Source organism: Aotus nancymaae, unplaced genomic scaffold, assembly GCF_030222135.1.
Source record: "Aotus nancymaae isolate 86718 unplaced genomic scaffold, 86718_ANA_hifiasm-v0.15.2.pri h1tg000108l, whole genome shotgun sequence".
NCBI classification, from domain to species: domain Eukaryota; kingdom Metazoa; phylum Chordata; class Mammalia; order Primates; family Aotidae; genus Aotus; species Aotus nancymaae.
The window spans coordinates 23,302,840-23,330,585 of record NW_026988523.1 but is presented as its reverse complement, the minus strand read 5'-3'; the positions used below and the strand labels follow the sequence as shown (position 1 = coordinate 23,330,585).

The window sequence follows — 27,746 nt, the reverse complement described above, 5'->3', positions numbered from 1 at the left end:
TATTGTAGAATGCAAACTTTATTAGAGAATATACCATGAAGAGGATTTTTCTTTCTCTCTGCTTCCCTGTCACTCCTACTATTAAATTCACTTTTGAATGCCCAGAAGCTAGCAGTAGCAATCAAATAAAAGTGTTCAATAAATACTTGTTCATTCATTCAAGTTATAGAATATGGGTTTTGATATGTTGTACGAACTTTTCATTGTTGAAAAGACTTCAGATGACAGCTGAACAAACATGGTTAAATTTGTGTTGGTAATTTTTTTTCTTTTTTAGACAGATGATAAAGAGCAAGGAAATTAAATATAAGACCAGTCTATATGGCACAATGAAAATAAATTAATCTTTTTAAATTTAGTTAATGCCATAGCCAAGGCTTAGCATCTGACGGGGTGGGGTGGGGAGGGTATACATCTTCATGCTCTGTCTTTTTTTTTTTCATCTTAAATTAAAGATTTGCACTGCATATAACTAAAATGTTGGGGTTTTTTTAGAAAAAGTATTTAAGCTTAAAATGTTCCCATATTTTAATTTAACTAAAATATTAATTTTTATGAGGTGGAAATTATAAAAGTTTTGATGAGAGCAATAGCCATCCCCATAGTGTAGTAAAGAAAATCTCATTATTCTCAAAGAGATTTTTTGATTTGTAACCAAGACATTATTAGAAAAATTTATATTATAATTAAAATGTGATACTTAAATACAGGGAATAATTTCTAAAATCCATCCACACACTAGAGTCAATTAATACTATACTTGGCACTTTTCGAATATTTTAAAATTTAATCACCATAAGAACACTGAAAATTTTATTTCAATATTACAAATAAAAATTGAAGTTCAACATAGTACACTTGGTAGGTAGTAGATATAGAATTTAAATAAAAATGCACCACATGTTAGAGCCTTTGCGCCTTGCTGAAATATTACACTGCCTTCTTTATAATGCTTCCTTTTTATTTCACTTGACTTTGCAATCATTTACTGAGTTGTTATGTACGTAAATTGACAGCCTGGGTATTTACGCTTGCTTATAGGCTTCAAAAATGCCCCAAATTATCTAATTCAACCCAACTTTATTTATCATCCAATACTTTAAAGACATTGTTACCATACATTTGACTGGTCAAAAAAAAAATTCATGCTCTATATCCTGTGGCTTCGTTATTTTCATATATTTCTAGGTTTTCTATAATCTTGTACGCTATTTTTAGACAAATATCCCATGTTAATTTTTAGTCTTAAGTTTTCCATGATTAATCATACTTATTTGCCTCTTTTCCTTACTCGGATACAAGTCAAGTGTTGCATTGGAGAGTATCTGGTGAACAAATTAGAATTAGTGAGTGTGGAGACCATCAGGAGCACTAGAAAGTAGAAATCCTGAGTCTTTATATTAAAAAGAATGTGGATTAAATAAGAATAAAGAAGGGAGCTCACACACTGAGGATTTCAAATCTAGTCTCAATTTGTGCATTTTCCCGTCTTTCGGCCGACGCTCAGTGCTTTCTGTGCATTTGGCTTCTTTCACTTGTCCGATTATTTATTTTGTTTTTGTGTTTGTCCACGTTGTCTCCTCCAGAGAGTGCAAACTTTTTGAAGTCAGGCATTAATTTTATGAAAGAGTCCTGGTATGTTTTTGAAACCTCTTATTGAATATTTCATAATTTAACCAAGAGATTAGATGATTTTGAAGAGTATTATATATGGAAAGGCTACATGATACATATTTGTGGTACCAGAAGAATGCTATTAAAATCAGCCCATGATTTTTCTAATGACATCACGAAGTCTATATCAAGTCTTAACTCTGTGTATGAAACAATTAAATTCTATGAAAACAGATTGTCACAGAAAAAGAAAATATAAATTAACCGAGGAAAATGTAAAAATCACCTTTTTAGTTAATTTTGAAATGCAAGATACTTTGTTTTTATATTCACAACAGATTAAAGAACTGATATAGCATTAAGATCAATGAAGCAATACCTCAATTAATGCTTTCTATCCCGATATTATCTGAGTATTATTATTTGTACAATATATATTAAGCTTCTTTTGTAAAAAATCCAAACTAGATTTTTGTTTGAACTGTTGACAGCTTTGCAAAAGTTTAACTTTTAATTAACTCTGCAATCTCTACTGTCTTTTAATTAAGAAATAACTTTTTTTCTGATTATGAATGGAATGACATCAAGTAGAGGATTTTACCAACTATATTGGCAGATCTAGTATGTATTTTGTTAGCAAAAAGTTTTGTTTTTACATTTTAAAAATCATTTCACATGATACATCTCAGTTTAAAACATGGGACCAATTCTTAACATAAACATGCTATGTCTTAGAAGCAGATGTCTAAGTTTATCATAAAAATGAGCAAAATCAATTTCTTTATAACCAAATGGCAACATCTGATTTTACATCTTGGAATTCATTGAAGGTAAATGAGCGTGATCGTCTCCTAAGATTTGTTGGTCTCTTAGGTCTTCCTTCAATCAAGTCTAAATAGATGTCAGATTTCAAAAAACGTGTATAACTGTCTTGTTCCATGAGCTGGTACACTCTGCTTTGTGCAGCATCGAAACAGTGGAGGGTAGGTTGAGCGATGCTCTTTGTAATGACTTCTTTGGTGTGAAAATCAAGATTAACCTGGATAAACAGGAAAAAAGTATAATTATAGTTAATATGCTTATGTAAACAACTTTGAGAAACAGCACAGGACTAATGCCATGTTGGAGTGGGCGTAGTGGGTTTGGAAGCTGATATAATTTGGAGGTGTATACCCTGCCCAAATCTTATGTTGAATTGTACCCCCAGCATTGGAGGTGAAACCTGGTGGGAAGTTACTGGATATGGGGGTGGATTTCTCATGAATGGTTTAGCACCATCCCCTTAGTGCTGTCCTTGCTATAGTGAGTGGCTTCTGGCAAGATCTGACTGTTTAAAAGTGTGTGGCACCGCACTCTCTCTCTTTTGTCCCTGCTCCTGACATGTGAGGTAACTGCTCCCTCTCTGTGTTTGCCATGATTGGAAGCTTCCTGAGATCTTCTCAGAAGCAGTTGCTGAGCCAATTAAAGTTCTTTTCTTACAAATCGCCTAGTCTCAGGTATTTCTATTTTTACTAGCATATATCAAAGACTTTATTCTCTCTGTGGCTGAATATTCCATTCTATGGGTATGCCTCGTTTGGCTTATCCATTCATTTGGGAAAATTGGGACAATTGAGTTGTTTCCACATTGTGGTTACTGTGAACATTGCTGTTGTGAACACTGGTGTTTATGGCAGTGCAAGAATGGCCCAATATGGATGCTTCGGTATTTTACTCTATTCTGGACTAGCGTTTCATCTGGCTCGTCTCTCCTGGCATTCCTGGTCCTTCTTAGTCTCCACTAATTTAGAATAATGGAATATTGCAATGCTAAGGATCATAGAAATAACTGAAGCTTAACTTACTTTCAAATAAGGTAACTAAACCTCACAGAGGTTAAATTATTTGAGTCATGAGAAAGAATGAGAGTGGGCATATTTGAGATTTTAATATGAGGCTTCTGTTGATTCCAGTGCTCAGTTCATTATGTTATGATGCTTTCTTCCAAGCAAACATATGCTGCAGTATGAATGTCTTTTAAAGATATAAAATTATTTAATGCCTTGGGTCTATGATGCACTGTGTATATATATTCTATAATGCACTGCATATATATCTGGTTCTAATGGTGGTAGGTTTTCAGGTAGGGCTTTCTTTCCCCTTGCCCATAACACAGTACAACTAGCTGCCTTTTTTTAAAAAAATCTATGTAAAACATTGGTTTTGGGAGAAGCGCTATTTATAAAACACATAATAGAAACATAGAAGTTCTATTTAAATAATATTTGAGGACAGTCAAGTCATATTAGCTAGTCTTATAACCGTTTTATCAATTGTATCACACAATTACTTCACACTGAGTTTGGAGGAAAAGAAATCTCAATTGTTTTCCACTTGAAAACTTGCCTAGTTAGGTTTACCTCATCTCTCTATTATAAAATTTTTCTTTAAACTTGTCTTTAAAGTAGCTCTGAAGGAAACAAAACTCTGTATAAATAGATGAGCCAAAATTAAAATGTGATATGATGCAAACTTCTTGATTTCTCTTGATTTCATCACTTATAGAAAACTTTAGTTTCTATGAGAGGTTGCTTGTGCTAAAGTGATTAATAGGAATAAGTGAATGAATCTAAATGTTGCAATTAATTTTATTCACTTTTAGTCTAGATTGAAACTAACTCTGAGGAGTGACTTTAATCATACTTTTCCTTCTGTGATAATATCTCACAACGTATTCCATTTGTATGGATAAATCTATATTAATAATTATCTTTGCTCAGGCAACATCATGAACATTCTGGTAGAATATATGGGGTACAAATTTGATAAAAGCAGATTATCTCAAAAGTTTAGCTCTGAATAGGCATTTCTTAAAAAAAGACATAAAATGCCATTTTAGACAAAATGCTCAACACCACTACCCATCAGGAATATGCAAGTAGAGACCGTAATGAGATATCAACTCACTACAGTTAGAATGGCTATTACTGAAAAAGACAAAAAATAACAAATGTTGGTGAGGATGTGGAGAAAGGGAAACTCATGCATTTTTGGTGGACATGTAAATTAGTCTGGCCATGATAGAAAATAGTATGAGAGTTCCTCAGAAATTAAAAATGAAACTACCATATGATCCAGCCATTCTACTTATAGGTGTATATCTAAAGGAATTGAAATCAGCAAGTTAAAGAGATATCTACATTCTCATGTTTATTCTAGCACAATTCACAATATCCAAGAGATGAAATCAACCTAAATACCCATCAAAGGATACATGTATAAAGAAAATGTGGTATATATGGAATATTGTTGAGATATAAAAAAATGAAACTCTGTCATCTATGACAACATGAATGAACTTGGAGGACATTATATTAAGTGAAATAAGCCAAGCACACAAAGGTAAATACTACATGATGTGACTTGGATGTGGAATTTAATAAAGCTGCTCACATACAAGTAGAGAGCAGAATAGTGGTTACCAAGGGCTAGGTAAGGTAGGAAGGATGGGAGGATGGGAAAGGATTGATCAACAGTCCACAGATAGACAGGAAGAATACATTCTAGTGTTATATTACGTGGGAGGGTGAGTATAGCAAATAATAATACATAGTATATTTCAAGATAGCTAGAAAAGAAGATATTGAATATTATCACCACAGGAAATTATAAATCTTTAATTTGATGAATATGCTAACTCTGATTTTATCATTAGTCAATGCATACATGTATTAGAACATCACACTGTATCCCATTAGCATGTATAATTATTAAATGTCAATCATAAACAAAATTAATAAAAATAAGTTGGGAAAATATAATTCACATATTTAAAAATAAAATTATTACATTAAAAGTTTTGACAGCAGTTATACATTTTCCAGTTATCTTTACTGTACCTCCTGTGGAGCATCAGTCTGTATAAATTTCTCATATATTGCTTTTGCTTTAAGGTGAATTTGTTGAGGTTCCTTGCTTTTCTTGAAATCTTCACAAGCTATCCAAAATTCAATGTTTTCTTCACTAAATTCAGTTTTAAGAAATCTGGTAAAAACCTCCAGTCCATCTATCAAGAAAATAAATGAAATGACTATAAAATAATATTAATGTTGGAAACATTTACTGATTGACAATAAAGCATAATTGCAAATATTAACAGAAAAGCTACGTATTCCCTCTAATGTAGCACCGCAGCACACATCTTCCACAGTATACATGAGGGACCTCGTGTAGTTTTCACAACTATAAAAGGCAAGCATTATTCCCATTGAAATAAGGCCAGTGTCTCACTCAGGCTTAAGTTTGACTTTAGGCCTAAGGGTAAGAGGGACCCTCTACAATGGACCTCACTGTCTTTTTTTTTTTTTAACAACCCCCCCAACCCAGATTTATTTAGCTTAACATTTCCCCTGATCTAAAGAGAAAGATGTCAAAAGAATACCTAGGACATATACACAAGCACCCACCCCAGTGAACTCAGATAGCCTAAAAGAAAAAAGGGCAAAGTTCTGTTCAATGGAGAAAATTATCTTGGCTTCTGGAAGATGTTCCCACCTCCCATTCCACGTCCTCTTCCTCTTGTGGCCACCTGGGCCTTGAGAATAGCAGCTTTTCCCCGGCCAGCCCCTGAGCCTTGGTTTTTATTTTTCATGCTCTCTACCATGGGTGCATTCTTCAGCATGTCCGGCAAAATCAGAAAGGGAATTTTGCTGCCACAGATGACTCTGTGTCTCTTTTATCCATTCCCCTCCCAGAGTGTGAAGGGCGATTCCACAGTGTCAAGAAGCCATTACAGTTGGAACGGATCCTACCTACTTCTACACCAGGACTCTGGTATTCAGGATCTTGAGATACCCTGACTAAAAACTCTGTGCTTCCAGCATTTGCACAGTCTTTTTTCCATGTCCATCTAGCAAAAACAAAAACACACAGACTCACTGGTATTCATACCTTAGGCCTGAGTATGAACAAGGCTTTAATTTGCAGCCTGGAGTGTGTACTCAAATGTGCAAAGAGCTGCTCACAGAAACCAAATAATGGGTGGAAAGGAAAAGATGGTAAGTTATGTTTATAGAATAGAACTGTTAACTGTCTGAACATTTTAAATTCAAACATAATCTTCCAAGTGGCTTACAAAGTATATTTGTAATATATATATTTTAAACAGTCACACATACAGCATGGGGACTCTTTTTCACTTTTTGTCTTGTCCCATAAATGTTAGGGGCAGGTATCAAGTCTTACGTAACACTGCTTGGGCTCAAATTCATGTTCATTTAGTTACTATTTGGCCCTAAGCACATTACCTTTTCTTTCTGTATCTTAGTTTTTCAATATGTAAAATTAAGATAGTAGTGATCGCTACCTGATAGGGCTGTTGAGAGAATTAAATGTGTTAAAATGCACAAAGTGTTTTGAACAGTAAATGGGACATATTAAGAACCATAAGGATTTTAGTAATGGTGGTTGTGATGATGATGGTAGTCTTAATAATTTTTATTTAAGGCTCACCAAGATGATATTTACATAACTAAAAAAGTGGCAGACTTTGGACTCAACCCCAAGGCAATGTGACTTCAAAACTAGGGCTCTTTCAACTATTTTTTAACACTATACTTATTTTTAAGGCTTTTAAAAGTTAAACTTTTTTATTTAGAGAAAATTATAGATTTACATGAACTCGTAGGAAGTTATAAGAGAGACCCCATGTACTCTTTATCCAGTTTTCACCAATGTAACAACTTTCAACTGCAGTGAAATATCACAGCCAGATAGTGACATTAATTAATATAATCAAGATACAGAAAATTAAGAGTATAATTCGTGTTGCCCTTTTTTAATCACACTTACATCTCCCCACATGTAACTCCTTTTAACCCCAGGGAACCACTAATCTAGTCTCCATTGCTATAATTTTGTCAGTTCACGAATGTTACATAAATTAAATCATACGGTATATGTTGTTTGAGATGTTTCTGTTTTCCACACAGCATGGTTCTCTGGAGGTTTATTCAGGCTGATGCATGTATCAGTGGTTTGTTTTCTTTTTGTTTCTGTATTATATTCCACGATACGAATATACTACCATTTGTCTAACCTTTCTGCCATTGAAGGAAACGTGGAGTTATTTTTGTTTTTTCAGTTATTACAAATAAATCTGCTATAAACATTTATGTGTAGTTTTTAAAAATGTACACGAGTCTTTACTTCTTTCGAATAAATTCCAAGAAGTGAAATTGCTTGGGTGTATGGTAGTTGCACTATAGAAATGTTGAGGGAAGGGAAATATGTTCCTAATGGATTTTTCAGATAAACTTTGTCAGAGTAAATCACATTTGAGTTGGATTTAAATGAGTTTTAGCGATCTTTCTTTAGATTCACTCTCACTCTCTAGTTATAGCCTATTTCTCTTTCTGTTCTCCTTATGTAAGTTATTGCATAAGGAAATATCATGAGTCCCATCTGGACTTCCCACTTGGCAGCATCTGATAATACTGACCCGTCCTTTTTCAAATACTCTTCCACATAGGACTGTAGGATGTGGTATCTCCTAGTTCCTACTGTCTGATCGTTTCTTTGTGTGTTGTCTGTTCAGGTTTGACTCCCTCTGTTCCCCTTAAATGTGATGTTTGCTAAAGTTATTTCCTTTATGAATGTGAAGGAAATAATTTCCCTCTTTCCTTTTTTCCTTCTTCTTTCCTTTATCTTCCCCATTCTCCCATATTCTCCCTTGAGATTTTTCCTAAACTTTTTTCTCACATCCGACTGTACTTTATGCATCTGGTTAACACCTGCAGACAAAATGAGGCATTACAAACAATTCTGAAAAACAAAGTTTTTTTTGTTTTACATGTTGATATTATTAAAATATTTTAATCTTCTTACAAGAAATCATTTTTTAAAATCTTAACTTCCAATATTCCTCTAGCTACTGACATATCTTTTCTTCCTACAAATATAAAATCTTTGATTACGTTTTCTACCCTTAGTTTCTTAATCCCCTCTATCTCATTGACTTCCCAACACACAAAAACGTGGTTTCTATTCAACACTTTAAATTATTTTTGCCAAATTGACTTAACGTTATAGTTAGTGAACATTTTTTCAGTCCATATGTTATTTCATCTCTCTACAACAGCAGGCACAGTAGAGAATTGCCTGTAGTTCTCTTCAATGGCAGCTAAGCTCCAGAGTTTCCTATTACACTTCTGACTATTGCATCCCCAAATCCTTCTCAGTTTATCCTTCTTTATCTTTCCCTTAAATTCATTTCCTGAAAAATTACTTCAACACTCAAATTCAATCAACATGCAGATGATTCTTAGAGCTTATTTCAAGCCTCTTTCCTGAGTTCCAAGTTCATATCAACCAACATGTGAAAAACATATTGAATTGACCCCTGAATTAGTCATATCAATGGTGCGTTCATCATCTTTAACCAAAACCTTCCCAGCATACATTTCCCATTTAATGATACTACCCACTCAGGGATGCAAACTGGAACTTGGTATTTATTCTCAGGGGCGCTTAATTTTCCTCTTACCTCACACACAGTTGATAATCAAATCTTATAAAATATCCCCTTTCATATATCCGACATCTGTCTTTTTATTTTTGTGCAATCTGTAATTACTTTTATTTAGACCAGAATTATCTCTCACACAAATTAGTATAAAAACCTCCTAACTGGTGACCTTGACTTTAGGATTTCCTTGTCTCTTCCTCCAGCCTCCCAGTGTATTATCACATTCTAGTCAATAATATCTCTCTACAGTACGAATTTTATTATGATTCTTCATTGTTTAAGATTTCCCAATAGCATTCATGTCTTCCTACTATATTTATTTACATTGATTTAAACTCCACTCACAGAGAAACATGTATAGTTTCATTCATGTGCCATGTTCCTGCATCTCTTAGATTTAGCTCCTGATGAGAACACATTTCCCTTCCTATTCTAATTCCATAAAGCAATTTAATTAATCTAATCCATACAGTCTATATTCATTGAGTTTAAATTATATTTCATCAAGCCTGAAAAGACTTCACCAATCTCTCAAGAATAAGCTGGGTGTCCTTCATATATGGCCTTCCAGTGTGCTGGGTAAACTTAAAATATTGTGCTACAGTTGCCTGTTAACTTTGTTTTCCAGGCCACACTGTAAGATACATAAGAAGAAGACCCTTGTCCAACTTGCCACCAAATTTCCAGTACTCAACATGAAAAATAACCCAATAATTATTTAATAATACTAAAATAAATTATCAGCAAATAATTGATCTAATGATAAAAATACAGGATTATTTTTAAAAAACATGAAACAGTTCTAGGAAATGTTTTATGTCTTACAAATATCAGACCTATTATATTTACAAGAGACATGGGAAATCAGAGCTACTAACATTACAAAGCAAGAAATAAAACAAAAATCCACAAAATTTTGTCCTATTTTGAATATGGATGAAAACATGTAATTAAAAATATACCAGTTTATTTAAAAAGTCAACTCTTAGCTGGATGACATTAAACATTTAATTAATGTTCTAGTTTCATGCTTGGCAAGCAGAATTTTTATTACAATTTGGCTGCTTCAGTCATATGAAAAGGTAGAGAAATGACTATCAGTGACAGTTTTATTTCTGAATCTGTATTTTAAGTTTGGAATTCACCTTTATGAGTTTTGCCAATGTGAGCCTTCTACTGAGAATTGGGTCCTTCCTGGCCTGCTAATAAGATGACAGCATCAATTTTGAGAACGTGTGAGGCTGGAGTTTGTGGTAAATTCCAGTCTATATGACTTTGGACAAGCAGACAAACATCTCTGGAGGTACACTGCTCTCTCTTAAATGTCACTATGAGTTACTCAAACATAACGTATTTCTTACTTCGGTCAACTATTTTATGAAATATGTTTGTTTGCTTCCTGAACTCCCCACTGAATAACTCATTAATTCATTGAAACAATATTGATCACATGCCATGTTCCAGACATTCTGGTCTAGGTAGTAGAGACCAGCAATTTAAGAAGTGGACAAAATCCTTGATTTGATATTTAGTCTATAGAGTCCTAACTAAAATAGAAGAACACGTTACTATTGAAGTATGAAGAAGAGGAGAGTCATTACAAAGTAAGAGGAACCAGAGTTGTCCTCCTATCACAAATAACTATAAAACTAGACAAAATATTGAGGCAGTAGTTTTCAAACAATACACCTGGCACCAGGTGAGAAGAAAAACACGCGAAGTGAGTGTTAGGTTTGCTCTGGCTTTCTATTTGGGGGCATTTTTAAGACTGTAATGCATGAAGATGAGGCTGAGCAAAGTAAAAAGTCTTGCTGAATTGAAAAGACAGATAAGAGTTCGGGCATTATGATTATTTGGAATTTGGGGGTCAGGGTACTGGAAAGGGGAGACATGCAGAAGGTACGGGATAGTTTTAGTGCCCTTGTACCAACTTGTTCGCTCTTTTTCTCACTTGTAGTTCTCAAGAATAAATGTACAATGTGCTGATAATGCAACATCCTGAGACAAGAAGAAATGAAAGGAATAACCCTGCTCTGTTCCTGTGCCACCAAAAAATAGGCTCTTTGACACTTTAGCCCAGGGATACCTGTATTCCTTGGGCTAAAGATTTAATTCACTCTTAGCAGCTTTCCTGAGTGTTGGGGGAGCAGCTCATTATGAATACTAGGCTTCTCTTATCCCTTTCTGCCTATTTGTTAGTCCTAAAGTTGCTTTGCCTAACTAGTTGTATCCGTGTTCTATCATACTGGATTTGTGCAAGTAATCAAAATTGTAGCCCAAGATATAGGTGGCTTAAACAGTAACCAGTGTAAAGTGATTCTGCTTATAAAAGGACCCAGAAGCCTGCATGCAGTTCTCCTGCAGAGCCTTGACTGAGGGCTAAGCTGCACATGAGCAGGGCAAATTTTGTGAAGTCTAGACAAGGATAGCTGCTGTGGGACTCAGGTAAATGGAGATATGAGAGTTTTGATAGGTCTGGATGACTTTGGATTTCTGGCTCTTAGGACAGATGCCAAAGAAAGGTCATATTTCTGGTATAAATACTCTGTTTTTTCCTGGTGCTAAGAAAGGTCTTGGCCTAATACTAAGAAAATTCTGAGAGATACCAGCCTTAAAGGATCAAACTGGCCAGAAAAAAATCAAGAGGATACAATAGTGATTTAATTAATTTCCAGAAAGATGGTTCGATAGTCTTTAAAGGAAGACCACACAATCTACTCCTATGTCTTCCTCCATGGTCACTTACAATAAAAAAATTAGTCGTGTAAGGATATTTTCAAAACTCATTGTCAATATTTTGTTTGTTGATTAGAAAATATCAATAAAAAGTAATCCCGAGGTATCTAAAATGTTGGGACTAGCCAACAAAAACTTTAAAAGAGCCCCTATAATTTTTTAAAATACAAAGGCTAAAAAAGACATAAGACAAAATTTAAATTATAAAAAATAATCACGTTGAAATTCTGGAAATAAAATGTAAAATATTTAAAATAAAAAAATTATTGGATGGTTGTGGCAACAGATTAAAGACTGCAGAAGGGACGGGTATGCAAGCAGACAGTTGGATAGAAGATAGATTTACTTAATCTAAATAAGGTAGGAAAGGAGGAAAAGAAAAAGAACAACAACAAAATGAGGAAACAAATGGAAAATAAATAGTAAAATGTTAGATGCAATCCCATGTCTATCAATGATGACATAACATTTAAATGAGCGCAACATTCCAATTAAAAGTCAGAGATTATATGACTGGGTTAAAAAGTAAAAACAGACTATATATTGGCAATAAGAGACACATTAAATAAAAAGTATCAGGAAGATGAAGAAAAAGGATAAAAATGTTACACAGTGCAGAGGTTAAGCATAAGAAATCTGATTAAAAAATCTTCACATGTCTTGAAAAAGTGACTTCAACAACATAAAGAGTATTTCTATTTTGTAATTTTTAAGTGGCCAATTATTACTAGTGCATAATAATCCTAAACATATATGAACTTATGTTAGAGCTTTAAAATACATGAAGCAAACTAACACAACTAATAGAAGTAGAAAAAAATCACAATTTAGGTGTATATTTTAATTATGCTTACTCATTAATTAATAGAAAAAGCAGACAGAATATCAATGACAATATATAAACTTAAACATTGTTAACTAAATCGACTTAATTGACAATTACAAATGCTCTGCCCAACACATCTTTCCAAATGCACAAAGACAGACTATGTGTTAGACTCATAATATGAGTCTAAATAAATTTCAAAAAGCTTGATACTTTACAAACATGTTCTTTGCCCACAAGGGGTTTGAATTAATAATTGACATTAGTACATACATACACACAAAACAAAAACAAATATTTGAAAAAAAGCACACAATAACCAATATGTTTGTGATAAATAGGTGTTAAACACAATAACCTAAGTGTTAAAGAAATCATGAAAAAACAAACCCATTGAAAAGTGGGTGAAGGATATGAACAGACAGTTCTTAAAAGAAGACATATATAAGGCCAACAAGCATATGAAATAATGCTCATCATCACTGGTCATTCGAGAAATGCAAATCAAAACCACACTGAGATACCATCTCACACCAGTTAGAATGGCAATCATTAAAAAATCTGGAGACAACAGATGCTGGAGAGGATGTGGAGAAATAGGAACACTTTTACACTGTTGATGGGAGTGTAAATTAGTGCAACTGTTGTGGGAGACAGTGTGGCCATTCCTTAAGGATCTAGAAATAGAAATTCCATTTGACCCAGCAATCCCATTACTGGGTATATACCCAAAGGATTATAAGTTGTTCTATTATAAAGACATATGCACACGTATGTTCATTGTGGTACTGTGTACAATAGCAAAGACCTGGAACCATCCCAAATGCCCATCACTGATAGACTGGGCAAAGAAAATGTGGCACATATACACCATGGAATACTATGCAGCCATAAAAAACGATGAGTTCGCATCCATTGTAGGGACTTGGATGAATCTGGAAACCATCATTCTCAGCAAACTGACACAAGAACAGAAAACCAAACACCACATGTTCTCACTCATAGGTGGGTGTTGAACAATGAGAACATGCAGACTCAGGGAGAGGAGCATCACACACTGGGGTCAGTTGAGGGGGGTTCTTTTCCTAGAAAAAATGAAAAATACATGTAATAGAAAAACTGCAGAGAAGATTAACAGAGCCAAACCTGGTTCTGTTAAAACATTAATAAAATAGAATCCCTACCAAGAAGATTCTTTTGCATTAGGAAGCAAACCATAAATAATACTATAGATCTTACAGATACTACAAACAAGTGAATATTATGAATGGCTTAATGTCAGTAAATATAATTTATATGACATAGACAAATTGTTTAAGAAAACAATAAACCTACCCAAACTGACACTTGAAGAAGTGGAAGATCTGGTAGTCCTAATTCAATTAATAGATTTTATAACAAAACATTTCTTTCCCCAAAAAAATACCTGGGCCCAAATTTAGTAAATTCCATCAAACATTTAAGAAAAAAAGTATTTTAATCTTACACAATTGCTTCAAGAAAATTAAGAGAGGATAAACACTTTCCATCTCATTTTATGAGATAAGGGTAACTCTAATACCAAAACTTGACACTCTCCTGCATAAAAAGCAAGTAAAGACTAAGAAAGAAGGAAAAAAAGTAGACAATATCTCTCATGATTATAGATGCAAAGATTCTGCACAAAGTATATTTTTAAAAATCCAGCTATTTATAAAGAAGGTGCAAATATTCTGGCATTATGACTGAAAAAAAGTTGAAATAAGTGTTGTAACTTTCTTTGTTCAACTCATTTTAACTTAGATTGCCACATTTTAAAAAAATGTTTATCACTCTCTAGAACTATTCCTAATGGTCAATGACTATTACTAATGTAAAAAGTTCCATATAAAATGAATCAAGTATAACGAATTTCTATTGGTAAAATTATGGCAATAACTAAGGTTTTGCATTGATAACATGGCTAGAGGTTTTGAAGGTTGTTACTTATATGCATCACCTCATTTAATTTTTATAACAGACACTTATGTCTTATATTCATTTTCATAGATGAGAAAACTGAGTTTCAGATTAGTTCAATCGCCCCAGATTTCACTTTTACATATATGTATGTATATTTTCTCAGGAAGGCACTGTTTTCTTTGGTAGGCAAAAAAATAACACTCCAAAGGTATTCATGCCCTAATCTTCAAGACCTGTGTGAAAAAAGGAACTGAATGTAGTTCAGTACCTTGAGATGGGGGAGATTATCAGGGTAGATCCAATCTAATCACATGAGTCCTTAAAAGTCAAAGAGGCGAAAGAGTAGGTCAGAGAAATGTGACCTAAGAAGGACCTGACTCTGCTGCTGCTTTGAATGTGAAGAAGATGAGTCAGGAAACTCAGTGTATTCTAGAAGTTGGGTGTCTTAGTCTGTTCTGTGTTACTGAAAAGGAATACCTGAGGCTGGGTAGTTTGCATAGACAGAGGTTTATTTTACTCACAGTTCTGGAGGTGGTGTAAGAGGCCTGCTGGCACATGCTTGGCTTCTGGTGAGGGTTTTGTGCTGGGTTAAAACATTGTGAAGATCAAAGAACAAGTGGGCAAGGGCAAAGAGGAAGCGAACCCGAGGGGCATCCTGACTTCGTAACAACCTACTCTCCAGGGAACGAATCCATTCTCCTGAGAAATAATCCAGTCTTTCAAGAGTGAAAACTCACTATTGCTGAAATTGCACAAAGCCATTCCTGGGGGAACTTCTCCCATGACAGAAACAAGTCCCCTAGGCGCCCCCTCCCAATACCACCGCATTGAGAACCAAATTTCGACGAGATTTGGGGTGCGGGAACAACCCGTATCCAGACCATAGCAGCGGGAATGATCCTCACTTTGCAGCCAGCAAAGGAAGGAAGTGGTTGGTCTCTAACTGCAAACAAATTAATTCTGCCAGCAATCCAAATGAGCAGGAAAGGGGTTCTTCTTTAAACCCTCCAAAAGAAGAACAGCCTACTGACATCTTGATTTTATTTTGATCAAACCCATACTGGGCTTCTTACTTACACAACCGTAAGATAATAAAATTGTGCCATTTTAATCACTGTAGTTGTGGTAAGTTGATACAGCAGCAACAGGAAACTAATACCATCCTCAAGTTATGCTTTTTGTATCACCATTTATATTTCCTTTATATAGACCTTGTCCTCTTTGTCATGAACCATCTGTTTTTAATGTTGTAAGCAATCTTTTGAAACATATTAGAGTTCCAGGAACTTACTGTTTAGGAAATCAGTTGTTAGACAAAGACGTGACAACCTCCAGAAATCCCTAAGCTTTATAGTATGGAATGATTCCAGCCACTACCACGAGAAAAGGAAAACAGTCTCTTCCTCACCGCTGCATCTTCCATTGGGAGGTTTGCAATCAGACAAAGGGAGGTGCTGCCATTTCTTTTCCTCAGTGAATTGACCAGAACTATTATGTTAGTAGTTACATGTTAGTTAAGAAACTAGAGAGACGAGGGAAGGTAGGGTTGAGGCACTGGAAAACTGACAAGCAACTTACAGAACTTGTCTGCAGTCGTGAGACGCTAGTAAGATAATTTCTAGTCAAACGCAACTGTCCGATGAAGGCCTTACTGCTAAGTGATTCCTGAATGAATCAGCAAACCCTGACCACTGAGAAGCAGGAGTAATCAAGTTGCTCTTCTTTCTCTAGCTCAGTTAGTGTATTATTTTCAAGATTTATTTCTCACACTGAGCAATATGCTTTTCTCAGAATGTAAAAGGGACATACAAATGAACAATAGTTCTTGAAGTAATTTGATATGTTGTACATTTCCTCCAAATATCTAGAAATACGTAGGTTCCAGAGTATAGTTAATGGGCTAGCTACCAAAATAATTGCCAAAGTGAACAACAGGGTGTCAAATGTGCTGGTTTTACGGTGGCTTATTAATAATAAGCACATAAGCAACTATAGGGTTTATTGTTCCTTAGAATGTTCCCGTTTGATTTTCCTTCCCATAACTCCTTTCACAATCTGCATTTGAAAACTGGACTTACAAAAGCAGTTTCTGTCAGTGAATTGGCCGAGACTATATTCCTTTAATTTTTGAAAACTGAATTGCAGTACTGTGGCAAAACTTCCAGTAAAACTGCAGCCTTAGACTGATGACTCTAGGAAATAAGCTGAATGAGTATCATTTGGCTGCTGGTTGGTAATTTGAGCAGCTTGAGAATTCCTTTCTTTTCCATTATGTAACTGCAGGAGTGGTATCATTACTTAGTGTCTGGTTTTACTGTCTTTTTGTTTGTTTGTTTGTTTGTTTTTACTTTTCCCCCTCTGTCTTCTATAATGATCTGGAAGCAATAAGGAGACTAAGACAAAACGTGCTGACATGCCGTGTTGGTTCATTTCGCATTGCTCTCAAGGAACACCTGAGGCGGAGGAATTTATAAAGAAATGAGATTGATTTGGCTCCTTGTTCTGCAGGCTGCACAAGCATGGCACCAGCATCGGCTCAGCTTCTCACGAGGCCTCAGGAAGCTTTTACTCGTGGAGAAAGGCAAAGGGGAAGCCAGTGTATCACGACAGGGAGTGAGAAAAAAGGCAGAAGGTTTCAGGCTGTTGTAAACAACCAGCTCCCATGTTAACTAATAGAATGAGAACTTGCTTATTACTGTGAAGACAGTACAGAGTCATCCATGAGGGATTTGCTCCATGACCCAAATGACTCCCATTAGGCTCAGCTTCAGCCTCAGTGGTCACAGTTCCACATGACATTTGGGTGGGACACACAACCAAGCCATATCACAGGCCTTTCAAACTCTACATTGTAACTGAAGTACAGTTTGAAATGTGGGGAAATGTCTAGATCTGTCAAAGAAAACTACCACACAAAACAGTGACCTATGCACCGACTGGCCTGAACTGAACACTAGGCAGTTAGCTAAGTCAGCCTCTGCCCAGAACTACTTACAAAAATATATTCTTGAGAACTCTTCCCTTGATAAATATTTAAGGAAATGGAAACCAGCTACTTACACCTATACTTACTTCATCTTTCAAATTGCTAAAATATTTGTCCTTTTTCTAAGTTAATATCCATTTTTTTACGAGACAATTCTAAAAAAAGTTATCTCAATTTATCTCTGATAACTATCTTTGGAACTGATAGATTCTATTTTTTAAATAGAATTTTAAAATGTCTTATTTCTTATGGCAGGTCTGTATCTTAGTATGTTTTGCTTGATAGTTGTTATTAAGTAGATTTCCGAAGAAAATTTCTTGGCTAGATACTTAGAAACAATTTGAAGCAGGATAACAAAATAATTGGGAGAACATTTTCAGGTAATCCTCATTAAAAAGAAAACAAAAAGCAGTCATATGGAAATGTGCCCCCTGCTGGTGTTAAAAAGCATTACCATTGGCTGCTGTTGATCTGTTTGTTTAGGATACAGGTCCTGCCTGTCCAAATTTCACAATAAGAGGATTTTATCTTGTCCTTCCTTGTTCCTCAGTTCCTATTTAAATGGAAATTAAAAAGAAGCTGACAAAATAAAAAGCGCCTTACATTACAAGGAAAAATCAACCTGTTTCAAGGTCATATCTAGTTTCCAAAGAGGAAAGAAAGTATGTTTTATTTGGCTTATAAAAAAAGTTGCACCAACCCAGTGAAGGGATAAAAGTTTTTGTTTTTAATATACTGCACTCTAGCCATAGGCCATGCATGAGCATGGACTGATCGATTTTGAAATATCAAATTATTCCTAAAGTGAGTTATTAAATAAGTGTCACAATTTCTGAAGAATATGACCATTACTTCTCTAATTGACAGATCAGAATTATAATAAATTTTTTGTACTGACTGCTAAAATGCCCAAAAGCCAGATAGCTGAAATTGTTATTCATTAAAATAACTTTTTAACCTACCTTTTAATTACTGATTAAAAAAAAAAAAGAAAAACAACTTAGTCTGAACCTGAGAATTGTGTTATATATTTAAGCAGTATTTACAATATTTAGGAGTTTTGAGTGTTCATTAAGGTCTTAGCGCATTGCTATATGCATTTTATTGGCACAATTCCATTTAATTTTCACATCAGCCCTATGGAGTAAGTCTCGTTATACTCATGTTTATAGATGAAGAAGTTAACGTTCAGAGAGTTAACTTGCATTAAATCTTGGAGCTGGTAAAAGATAGTGCAAGTGCTTGAACCCAGGTTCATCTTATTTCAAATTCCGGGACCTTTACAACTAAACTGCCATAAAGAAAACAAAGTCCTTACTGTAGAGGAATATGGAGATTAATGGGCGAGACAGGCACGTATGCACCAAGGACTGAGGAAGGACGATTACAAGAGTGACTTATTCTGGTCAAAGCAGCAGAGGAAAATCAGCCTGCATAAAATTCAAATAGAAGTCTTCCAGAAAACAACGTAAACATTATTTCAAATAGAGCTTTTCACTAATTCACAAGCATGAGTGTCGACTCTGTGCCATGTTCTTTGCTCTGGAATGTAACACAAAAGCCTTTTGTTACCATGGTGAGTCTTGTGCCTGACACAGGCATTCAAAATGAAGTCAGCGTCAGAAAAGTGCTGTGTATACTCTGAGTGATCGTGATGCATTAACTAAAGGGAATGGATTTTGTTGGCATAATGTGAATATAATAGTAAAGAAAAAATACTAATTCAAGAAATGAATGATGAATGAGAAAGAAGTTTATTAATTAAAATTTTAAGTAGATAACTTTTTAAAAGTAATGTGCAATGCTGTGCAAGATTACCCCAGCACATTACTTACTTCCTGTTTCTCTTACTCACTTTGGGCTGCTGCATTAAGTCAGTTCACAATGGAACCGTTTCTCACACAGAGGCAGCAACTTACTAACAGTCCTTAGAAGGCAGCAGTGGTGAATGCAGCTGCCAAAAGTGCTTGATAGAACCTGAGTTTAGAATTCACACTGGAAGAAGCTGGCTCAACGTGTCATACAAATATGAAATGCTTGTAATCGCATGTTTCTAAATTGAAACTCTGGCATCTGTTGGAGTATTTTTCTGATGCCAAGAAACCAAATGAAACAAAAAGTCAAGAAAATCTGTAGTTGGAAACCCAAGTACCGTATAATATCTAAGTACTAAGTACCGTATAATATCTAAGTACTAAGTACCGTATAATATCTAAGTACTAAGTTGCACTGTTTCTTTTGGGTTGTAGCTCTGATTTGCCATAGAATGTGATTTCGTTTGCAATAAAGAATGATTTCTGTGATCCATTATAATTTGGACTGGGTTTTATTTATTGCTAAACTTTAGATAAATTAACAAGTTGAGTGTTTGTTGGCCAGGCATGGTGGCTCACGCCTGTAATCCCAGCACTTTGGGAGGCTGAGGTGGGCAGATCATGAGGTCAGGTGTACAAGACCAGCCTGGCCAACATGGTGAAAACTCATCTCTACTAAAGATACAAAAAATTAGCTGGGTGTGGTGGTGTGCGCCTGTAATTCCAGCTACTCGGGGGGCTGAGGCAGGAGAATCGCTTGAACCCGGGAGGCGGAGGTTGCAGTGAGCCAAGATTGTACCATCGCACTCCAGCCTGGGCAACACGGCGAGACTCCACCTCAAAAAAAAAAAAAAAAAAGAAGAAGAAAGAAATTCAGTGCTTGTTATGGGTCGGCTTAAGTCCGAAACTTAAATTTTTAGAGCAGTGGAATTCTTTATCTTGCAGAAAATTGGTAACCAAAAATTAGGAACTGTAACTTGAAAAGCCACAAGGTGAAAAATATAAGAAGTACTCATTTCCTTCCCCAAAACTGAAGTATGTATTTCCTTGTAGTCCTTACTCAAACTTAGTTATGAGTATTTTCCAAAATACAGTCAGTTTGTGTTTTTAAATCCAGGATGTGCAATGACTTACACAGTCTACTCCCATCCTACATGTTATGAATTGTTTTAACAAATTACTTAGGATCACAATTCCAAGTGTAAAAAGTTTAAGTAAATGGTTATTCATAAAAGGGTTGAAACTGCCGTAGTTATTAGCAATGGCTAGATAAAAATGTACACAGCAAAAATGAACAGTTATGTAATAGTAGGAAGATTTTCTAACTGATGGAAATTCCCCTCATGAGAAATAACATTCTCATTCAGATAATCAATTATCAACTATGTGAGCTGCTTAGAAAATCTTAACTGTAAGTCAGCCTTCCATATTCTAGGTGTGCACTTACAAAACCCTGCAAAACTTAATAAGGTTTACCACGGACAAAAAAATGTTCAAACTCTACCCTGTTCTCTTTTTGCAAATCTTGTTTATCCACCTCTATTTCACATCTATTAATTATCTTCCTATTATAATGAAAATAAAATCTAGGGATCTTTGGCTCATCCTTATTTTTTGTTTCCTATTCCTTCATCTTCTCATTCTATAACATACATACACACTGATTAAGTCACTAAGTTTATCCATTTTTTTCCCCAAAGCGGTCCTTACTTTGAATTTAGCTTTTATATAACAACTGTGTAGGTAGTCCATATTACATGCATAGAATTTTACCTTTCTAACCTTCAGAGTTATCTTTTTACACACAAAGGCTTCCAAAGTTTGTTCTCAGCTGAATTATACAATGTGTTTGTTACTCTTTGCCTCAAAGTAAACTCATGCTTTTCCAGATCACGTCAAAATCTCTTATTACTCTAACCGTTTTCTTGCCTTTATCTGAGGAATTAGCTTTTCTTTTGCCTGTTGAATTCTTGCATACATCTGTTTAATCTCTTTTAGTGATCTTCTAAAGCACACAAGATATACTGCAAGTTCTGCATAATATTTTTAAAAACTATTTAGCAAGTTATTTTTAAAGTTACGTTTTATACAGCAGTATCATTTTGCTTTCAAAGATGCCTTACACAGAGCCATATACATATATGTATACAAATAACACATGTGTGTATAATATACATCTATATTTTACTGGCATCAATTGATTTTATAAGTTCAAATTGATAAAATTAACTTATAAAGCCAATCAATGAGAAGACTGATAAAAACTAAATTGGAAATTTGTGATTATAAATGACAGATACAGTTTGATATTTCATTTTTGATTTATTATTACTTTTAAAATGTAAATAGCCCTTATAAATTACTTATTTATATATATGTAGTATTAAACTATACATTTTTATTATTTATTTTGAAAATTCAGGCAAATTTGACAATAAATAGAAATAGCAGAAAAAAATTAGACTAATAGCTCCATCGAACCAAATAAGAAACAAGATTCAAATTATTGGTGGACTTCATTGTGTGAAAATTTACTATATAACATGCTTGAGATCATTCTCTAAAGCATTTCTTTCTACAGTATATTTAGATTTACAGAACTATTTTGCAGAAAGTAGTATGGATTTAGAAGAAGATCATACACTCCCCATTTAATTTCCCCATTATCAACATCTTACATTGGTATGGGATATTTGTTGCAATTACTGAACCAACATTGATACATAATTATTAACTAAAGTTGATACTTTATTCATTTTTTAATTTTAAAAGAGTTAAAGTATGTGACTAAAATTTGAATAAAATAGAATTATCAGAACACCACCCTGAAACATTTGATTTCTGTGGAATAGAGCAAAAATCAGTGACCTTTCTGTTTTGGTCTCATGGATATATTCTCTGTCACCCTAAGCCACCATCCCTTTTCAAATTATATTTTTCAATGAAGAATTCTTTTGTTTTTAATTCCCTAAGTAAATTGCATTGTTTACCACCCCATTTCTATACCGATTCTCTGCTGATAGTTTCTCTTATTACTCAGCTAGTGAATTCTGATTACTCCCCTAAAATCTAGGGTGGAAACCATCTATCCTGTGGTGCCATTCCTAAAGCTGCTAATAATCAGTTTATGATGGTTTTAGTATTAACCGTTTTTGTCAAACTGAATACCAAAATTTCCAATGTATCTGGTTTGATTTGTCACTTCATTTTCCATTTGACTAAATTGAATACAATGTTGTTTCCTTTTAATAAACATAGCATACAGATTTTGAGAAAAGTTCACATTTTATAAAATTTTATAAAAGAAAAATTTTACAAAAGGAAATATAAAATTTGATAAAGCAAAGTCTTTCTTGAAGTGTGTGTGTGTGTGTGTGTGTGTGTGTAGGATTTTTCCCTTTATATATATTCACACACACACACACACACACACACACACACGTTTTTCTTCTGGGGTCAAATAAATAGAAATAAACTGAATTTAAGTATTGCAACCAAAAGCCTTGTTTTATGTAATTATTTTAAGCTTTATAATTTAATATTATTATAAGCATTGCAATTAAAAATAATTGGATGGGGGATTGAGTAAAATAATACTGGTAATATAAATTTATGAATTCAATATAATATATTTAGCAATGTAATCATGAAAGGTGATAATATCCAATGGATCAGTGCTGATTATTTTAAATGTGTCTCTTCCTGATTTAAATTGCTGGTAGTTTAATGCTCTTTGATATTAACAGTAGAGAAAAGAGAGAGAGAGTAGCAGATTTGATTTTGTCCTTTTGCTTTTTACTAATTGTAAAGAAGAAAGATTACAGAATGCTAGGTGAGGCTTTTCTGTAGGACTAATTACCCTGTTAAATCCTTCTGTGCTTTGAATGAGTAATGAAAGTATGATGAAATTATTATATACCAATTTATTAAGTGACATAAATCCTGTCTCTATGTTATTGTCAATTGAAATTTTAACCCTCTAACTGATCATCACCTAGTTGTGAGTAGACTTGAAACAGAAAAAGGATTATTAAACTGATTAGTAATTATTTTTTATAATAGCAGTAATCATTGACGTTTGTGAAGTGTCTAAGATTTATTGGTTTCTTATTCATCATCTCATTTAATCATGACGGAAATCTATTTCTGTTGGAACTAAAAACATTATCTTCATTTACAGTTGAGGAAGCTGAAAGAGTGATTAGGAAGCTTAACTAAGATTATACAACCATTTATGTTTCAGGAGAAAACTAAAACTCAAATTCCACTGGAACTCTGGACTAACTTCTAGAAACAAATTCAGTTATATTCTTTTTCAGGGGATGTCTGGGATTAGGGATCCATAGATGAAAAGACATGTGGTTCCTTCTAGTAAATACTTAGATTGTAAGAACTGAATCCCAGTCCTCTTTTTTTTTTCTCCTTCTCTGACTGGTGAGGAGGCTAAAGGGCAGTGTGGTACCAACATGTTGGCTATAAGAGGAGATTTTAAAATACACACATTTGGGGGACACGAATCATGGAAGCAAGTTTTACACAAGTCATGGTAATTAATCTATTAAGAACATATCTGACACTGAACCAAGACAGTGTGAGCAAGAAAGTGAGTATGAGACAAGTTTGACACAGATTTGGCAAGAATTTTAACAATAGTTAAGAAATTGTTGTATACTAGGGCTGGGCACGATGGTTTATGCCTGTAATCCCAGCACTTTGGGAGGCTGAGACAGTTGGATCATTTGACGTCAGCAGTTCAAGACCAGCATGCTAAAAATACAAAAATTAGCCAGGTGTGGTGGTGTGTGCCTGTAATCCCAGCTACTCTGGAGGTTGAGGCAGGAGAATCCCTTGACCCAAGAGGCAGAGGTTGCCATGAGGCGAGATCACGCTGCTGCACTCCAGTCTAGGATACAGAGCAAGGCTCTGTCTCAAAAAAAAAAAAAAAAAAAAAAAAAAAATTGAGGAATTGTTCTATACTGGAAATAAAGAAAAGTGTGGAATACAAGGAATAAAAGTTACACTTTGTCAGCAGAAGCTTTCTTATCACTACTCTCCATTCTCATTGATGACATCCTTGCCTAAGTTTAAGCCTTGATTTCTCTACCTATAAATACCACAAGTCAGAGGTAGACATCTACTTTCATTGGGAGAGGGTAGGTTTGCAGGAATCATCTACAGAGGTAGAATTCTTATATCAGTAAATTCAGGAGAACATTAAAAGGTCACCAAGTCATTATAAAGAGTTGGACAATTAAGAAGGAGAATAAAACAAAAAGAAAAAACATGTCAGAAAAGAAAAGTTGTTGTTAGATTAAATGGAGCACAGTGTTTGAGGCTAATTACGAATATTCCACTCCCAACTGTCCTGGCAACAGGAATCCTTTCTTCCAGTGGACGCCTTAAAATGTGAACGCCATGGGCAGTGCTATAAGGAGCAGTTAGAGTAGTCTGGCTAGTCTCATCCTGGAAGGGTCTGGAAGAGCTGGGAAATTATTGTATTTCAGACAAAGACTAAAGGAAGAAACTGGACAAGTTTAAGGTGCAAAAAAAAGCTGTGGGCTTGAAATGGATGTTTGGTAATGATAAAGCATTGCTTTTTTAGCAGACTCTTGACAAGTTCAGGGCGGAGAATAATAAATCCTGTGATTGCCTAGCCCCATCACCTGCTCAGTTCAGTTTTTATATCTGCAAGAAAGCATAGAATGAGTAAAGGTAACAGAGTTCACTCACTTGCTACCTTATGTAAATTGACCCTAAAGACTGGCAATCCAGGGAGCCTGCCTCCTAGGCCATGCTATAGTATCATAGTGTTCCAGAGTCAAAGGAGGCCTTGAAGCTTGTCCTCACCCTCCATCTCACAGACAAAGCTCCCCCTTAAATACATGCCCGATTCTCAACCTTTCTACAAAATTCTGCCTTAAAAATAGACAATTGATATGAAGTACAGAATGAATTAATTAAATATTTTTTGAAACTGTGTTTATGTGGGTTTCCTGAATGTCCATCAAAAAATTACTCTATATTTTTAATCACTGAACAATAAACTAACATGGTTTTATTAAAAAATCAGAAAAATTTAAAAATTGAAACTACAGTATAAATAACTAATATTTCATCCATAGCAGGCAATACTAAACAAAATCAGAATTTTAAAAAATTCCGTGATTTGACTTTTCTATTATTTAGTTACTTCTGTTGATCAGAAAATCAAATTACTGAAAATTACCAATCAGCAAAATTTTTGTCACCTCTCGTTTTGTATAATTACATGCATAGTTGGTGTGGTTTTCCATTAAGCAATAAAGTATTTGGTGAAAGTACCACTAACCTCTATGGGAAAGCAGTTTTTCAAATGATTCACCCCATTTCACTGCTTCTTCAGGGGAGACTCTGTACAAGAAACAAAATGTTTTATAATAGACTATGCAGAAAGTCTGTTTCTGAATCTGTTCTAACATGTGCTATTGTACTGCTCTTTTCAATCATATTTCACAGTTTCTCCTTTGATTATAATATAATGAAAGTTGTATTTACATTAGAAACTTTGAAAATGTTCAATTTTCTTTTGGAATTTGTCTGTTGAATAATGTGTTAAAATAACATTAATTTTTTCTCATGGATATGTGAGTTGTTTTATTTTTTAATTAAAAATTAATCCTTTGTTAGGTTAAAAGGCACAGAGAACAAATATAAAGAAATCAGGTCAACTATCTCTTTAAATTCAGCAAGTAGGAAAAACTAAATCGACAGTATCTTTCAGTTAAAAAAAAAGATTATACTGCAATTTCCTTGAAGCTCTAACCACACTAGGCTGCAAAAATTTTTTTAACAGATACAGGAAGTTTGACTAATAAAGTTTCAAAGGGATAAGAAATATAAGATATTTTAACACAAGAAATATTTTAGAGATATTGATAATGTGGAGAATTGAATATATTTTCTTGGATCTTTTTTAGATTATTCTCAAATTTAGAAGAATTTGTATGAAACTAGTGTATAAGGCTTTTGTATTTTTTTGAATTAAATAAATGCTAAATATTAAAAGACATTATTTATTTGTGCTTTACTTGCTATAATGGGGGTGTGTTTTTCAAACTACCGAGGAAAGAGATAAATAGCTCTTTACTATGACAATATTGCATTGTGAAAATCTTTAATGGGTATTTTATCAGGTTACAAGGAGTAAAATATATCATTTAAAACTGACAGGTATATAATTTTAAAAGAGCAGCTTTAAGTGTTCATAGTATTATTGAATTGAAGTGGTTTAATTCAAGTGGTTTGATTTTATGAAATATTTCTAGTTTCTTCAAGTGAAATTTCTTTCTTCATATTTCTGTGCAATTTTCAATAATATAGAAATCCCTAATTGAACTTTTCTTAACTCTTTAATGATAGAATCAGCAAAATCTTCCTTAAAATACTGAAAATTTATTCACCTTGTTTCTTTGGCCAAGTGCCCAGATCTACTGGAGTGGGTGTCTTCATGAAACTCAAGTTTCTGCACAAGAAGACTTAGTCTATTTCTTTTTTCCTTAGCTCTGTAATAAAAAGGCCTCAGTGTCAGGACAATCTAGATGACAGTTAAAATCTCTCCTGCTGACTACCAGGAAAGTTTGGAATTCATAAACACCCATGCCCACCTATTCCCACCCCGACACACTCATGATCCCATTTAAGTACTATATTTATGGAGGAATTAGGGTAACATATGTAAATGTTTCTCTTTTTGCTCACCAACAATCAAGTATTTGAGGTTATATTTCAATAAAGATTGTACTAGTTCCTTCGTGAAGCTAAAATTGTTACTCTTTTTAAAAATGAAAACACTTTAGATTTAACAGTTAGTTGTTTACTCCTAAGAAATAAAAAGGTATTTTCCCCAATTATGACAATACGATCAATGTATTTTCAACCCAATAGTTTAAAAACAAGTGGTAATGAATATTCAACCTCAATTATACTTTTAAAAATATAAGGCTAACTTAAAATTTTATAATTTTACCTGATTTTGGCTTCTTTGCTTGTTTCTTCTTTTCCTGAACCATGTATTAACTTGAAAAAAGTTTTTTCTTTTGATTCACACATATTTAATTGAGAAAAGAAAAGTAACGTTGTTTCCATCTTCTTTCTAAAATGAAGAAATGTCTAATTTATTACATCCTTCCCTATTTCACTTGTTAATGCTATTCCATATGTATACATAGTGAATAAAAAGTTATCACAACTCTTTCAGTAATGTTTACAAAAAACAAGTCAGGAGCTGTGTTTCTTTCTGCCTCTGCAGAAATGCAGAACTGAGGAAATGAAGTACAATTTGGTCCT

At 34.1% G+C, this 27,746-nt stretch overlaps 1 protein-coding gene across 1 annotated transcript; it reads right to left on the bottom strand.

The window, feature by feature from the left end:
- Nucleotides 1–27,746, bottom strand: RGS18 (regulator of G protein signaling 18). The gene is made up of 5 exons (XM_012444688.3): nt 27,427–27,746; nt 26,861–26,962; nt 25,750–25,811; nt 5,493–5,659; nt 1–2,653 (listed from the first exon to the last, which is right to left on the bottom strand). Exons 1-5 carry the CDS (start codon nt 27,543–27,545, stop codon nt 2,396–2,398), a joined length of 708 nt encoding a protein of 235 aa, XP_012300111.1. The 5' UTR covers nt 27,546–27,746; the 3' UTR covers nt 1–2,395.

Coding starts and splice junctions, on each gene's coding strand:
- RGS18 (XM_012444688.3), bottom strand. CDS start 27,545: ATGGAAACAACGTTACTTTTCTTTTCTCAATTAAATATGTGTGAATCA. Junction 25,812..26,860: donor CACTTGGCCAAAGAAACAAG/GTGAATAAATTT, acceptor TTTCTTGTACAG/AGTCTCCCCTGAAGAAGCAG. Junction 5,660..25,749: donor AAAACTGCTTTCCCATAGAG/GTTAGTGGTACT, acceptor TTTTCTTGATAG/ATGGACTGGAGGTTTTTACC.